The sequence below is a fragment of the Athene cunicularia genome (genome assembly GCF_003259725.1).
Source record: "Athene cunicularia isolate RWA chromosome 1 unlocalized genomic scaffold, athCun1 chr1_part4, whole genome shotgun sequence".
NCBI lineage: Eukaryota > Metazoa > Chordata > Aves > Strigiformes > Strigidae > Athene > Athene cunicularia.
The window spans coordinates 322032-324103 of NW_020799094.1; the positions used below are offsets into that span (position 1 = coordinate 322032).

A 2072-nucleotide genomic window follows, 5' to 3' on the forward strand; every position below is an offset into this window, starting at 1 on the left:
GGAGTGGGGGGTAGGGAGAGGCTAGAGGGGTGCAGAGCTGGGGGGGGTACGGGGGGTCACTCCCTCCGGGATGGGGAGCAGCAGCACAGCTCAGGCACCCTCAGAATTTCGTGTCCTTGAGCGGTCGGCGACTGGCCTGGACAGGACAGAGCAGAGAAGGGACAGTGGGGGCTGTGCTCACCCCCCAAGGACTCGCTGCCCTGTGACAGCAGGCGATCCCCACCCCCTCAATGCCCCCCTGAGGGGTTCAGGGTACTGGGGTGCACATGTGTACCTCTCACATCCCCCCCACACTTTGGGGGGGGGCGCGGGGGGGCACAAGGCTTACCTTGCCCTTGGGAGACTTGGCGGTGGCGATGCGGGGTGAACGGCGGGTGCTGCCGCGGGGGGAGTTCCTCTTGGGGGTGGTTTTCCGCCCAGCCGCCCGGCGCAGGAGGCTGTTCCCCAGTTTTTTGGGGGTGTTGAGGATGCTGAACGCCATCGACTGGCGCCTCTCGGCCTGAGGGGGATGCAGGACTGTGAGCTTGGGGCAGGATGGAGGGGGGGGTCACTACCCCTCCCTCTTATTCTCTCAGGAGCTCACCTGCTTGCTGGGGGGGGGCTGCTGCTCGCTCCTGCGGCTGCCCTGGGAGCTGCGCCGCTCCCGGGGGGTCTGGGGGCGTGGGAAGCAGCTGGTCGGCTTCTTAGACTGGAAAAAAAAAAAAAAGGAGGGGGACACAAACTGGAACCATCATCTAGGGGACACACACACACACAAACTGGCACTGGCATCATCTGGGCAGGGGGGACACAAACTGGCATTGCCAGTGCAGGGACAGGACCCCGGGGTCCCCCCGCTCCCTGGGCTAGGGAAGGCCAAAGGCTCAAAGCCACTCCTGGGGCCTCTCAACATCTGGAGAACATCTGGAGCTGCCCCCAATCCCCCGGCCAGGGCTGGGGGGAGCAGCCTCAGCACTGCGGGGTGGGGCCAGACTCACCTCAGGGGTGTCGGGGCCCTGGTGGGACTCGTCTGAGAGGCGTTTGCGTTGCTGGCGGGTGGTGATGCCGCCGGGCCAGACCGTGGCCAGGGTGCTGCGGCGGGTGGCGGTGGCAAGCTGCGAGGGCTGCATGCTGGCCCGCCGCAGCGTCTCCTTTGGGTCCCCCGTCTTCATCTCCTCGTCCGTGATGGTCCCCAGCGAGTTGGAGGGCTGGGGCGGGGGGGAAAGGGAGGTGTTGCCAAGGGGTGATGCTCCGTGGGGTCCCCAGAGCCACCCGCCAGCTGCTCCCCCTCCCCCAGAAAAAGGGGAGGCGGTAAGGGGGGGCCACCGCAGCCCTTACCCTGCTCTCCAGGGGGTAACAGGTCTTCAGGTGGGGGGGACAGACTCGGTTCCGCTGCTGCAGCTCCGCGATGCGGTTCCAGTCGTCCAGTTGCTCTGGTTCATCCTGGCACGTGCCCAGATAGACACTGCTCCGGCCTAAAAACAAAAGCAGGGAGGACTGAGAATGGGGGGGGTCCTGGGTAAAAAGTGACACCCCCTTAAAGCAGGGGGGAGCCCCCCCTTGCTCGCACGCACCGAGGCTGGAGCTGCTGCTCCCCTGCAAAAGCCTCAGGGAGCTGCGGGTGACCGGGCGGTAGCCGGGGAGGCCCAGCAGCGCAGAATTGCCGGGGGTCTCCTGCGGGGAGGAGGTTTCCAGCTGCTCGAGGGATTCCCGGGAGGGGAGGCTGGTGAGGGAGCGGGCGGAGGCAGCCGAGCGCAGGCGGCTCTTCCCGGGGGCGGCGCTGGGGGGTTGAGCCCCCGGGACGCTGCAGAAGGAGACATCGGCGCTGTCCGGTTCCTCCGTCTTGGTTCGTTTCTGGGAGGGGGAAATCCAGAGCTTGTGCAATCACAGACTGGTTTGGGTTGGAAGGGATCTCAAAGCCCCTCCAGTGCCACCCCCTGCCCCGGGCAGGGCCACCTTCCACCAGCCCAGGTTGCCCAAAGCCCCGTCCAACCTGGCCTTGAACCCTTCCAGGGAGGGGGCAGCCACAGCTTCTCTGGGCAGCCTGTGCCAGGGCCTCACCCCCCTCACAGGGAACAATTTCTGCCTTAGAT

The 2072-nt window shown here is 66.4% G+C and overlaps 1 protein-coding gene across 1 annotated transcript in view; it reads right to left on the bottom strand.

Moving 5' to 3' along the window:
• Positions 1 to 6: 6 nt before the first annotated feature.
• NUMA1 (nuclear mitotic apparatus protein 1) overlaps positions 7 to 2072 on the bottom strand; it is a 17134-nt gene continuing 15068 nt past the window's right edge. Inside the window, exons 19-24 of the mRNA XM_026841282.1 lie at positions 1554 to 1854; positions 1318 to 1454; positions 978 to 1187; positions 584 to 688; positions 329 to 499; positions 7 to 136 (exon numbers count right to left, since the gene is read on the bottom strand). Of these exons, the coding sequence (XP_026697083.1) occupies positions 101 to 136; positions 329 to 499; positions 584 to 688; positions 978 to 1187; positions 1318 to 1454; positions 1554 to 1854 (960 nt within the window). The 3' untranslated portion in view covers positions 7 to 100. The remainder of the gene's footprint in view (positions 137 to 328; positions 500 to 583; positions 689 to 977; positions 1188 to 1317; positions 1455 to 1553; positions 1855 to 2072) is intronic.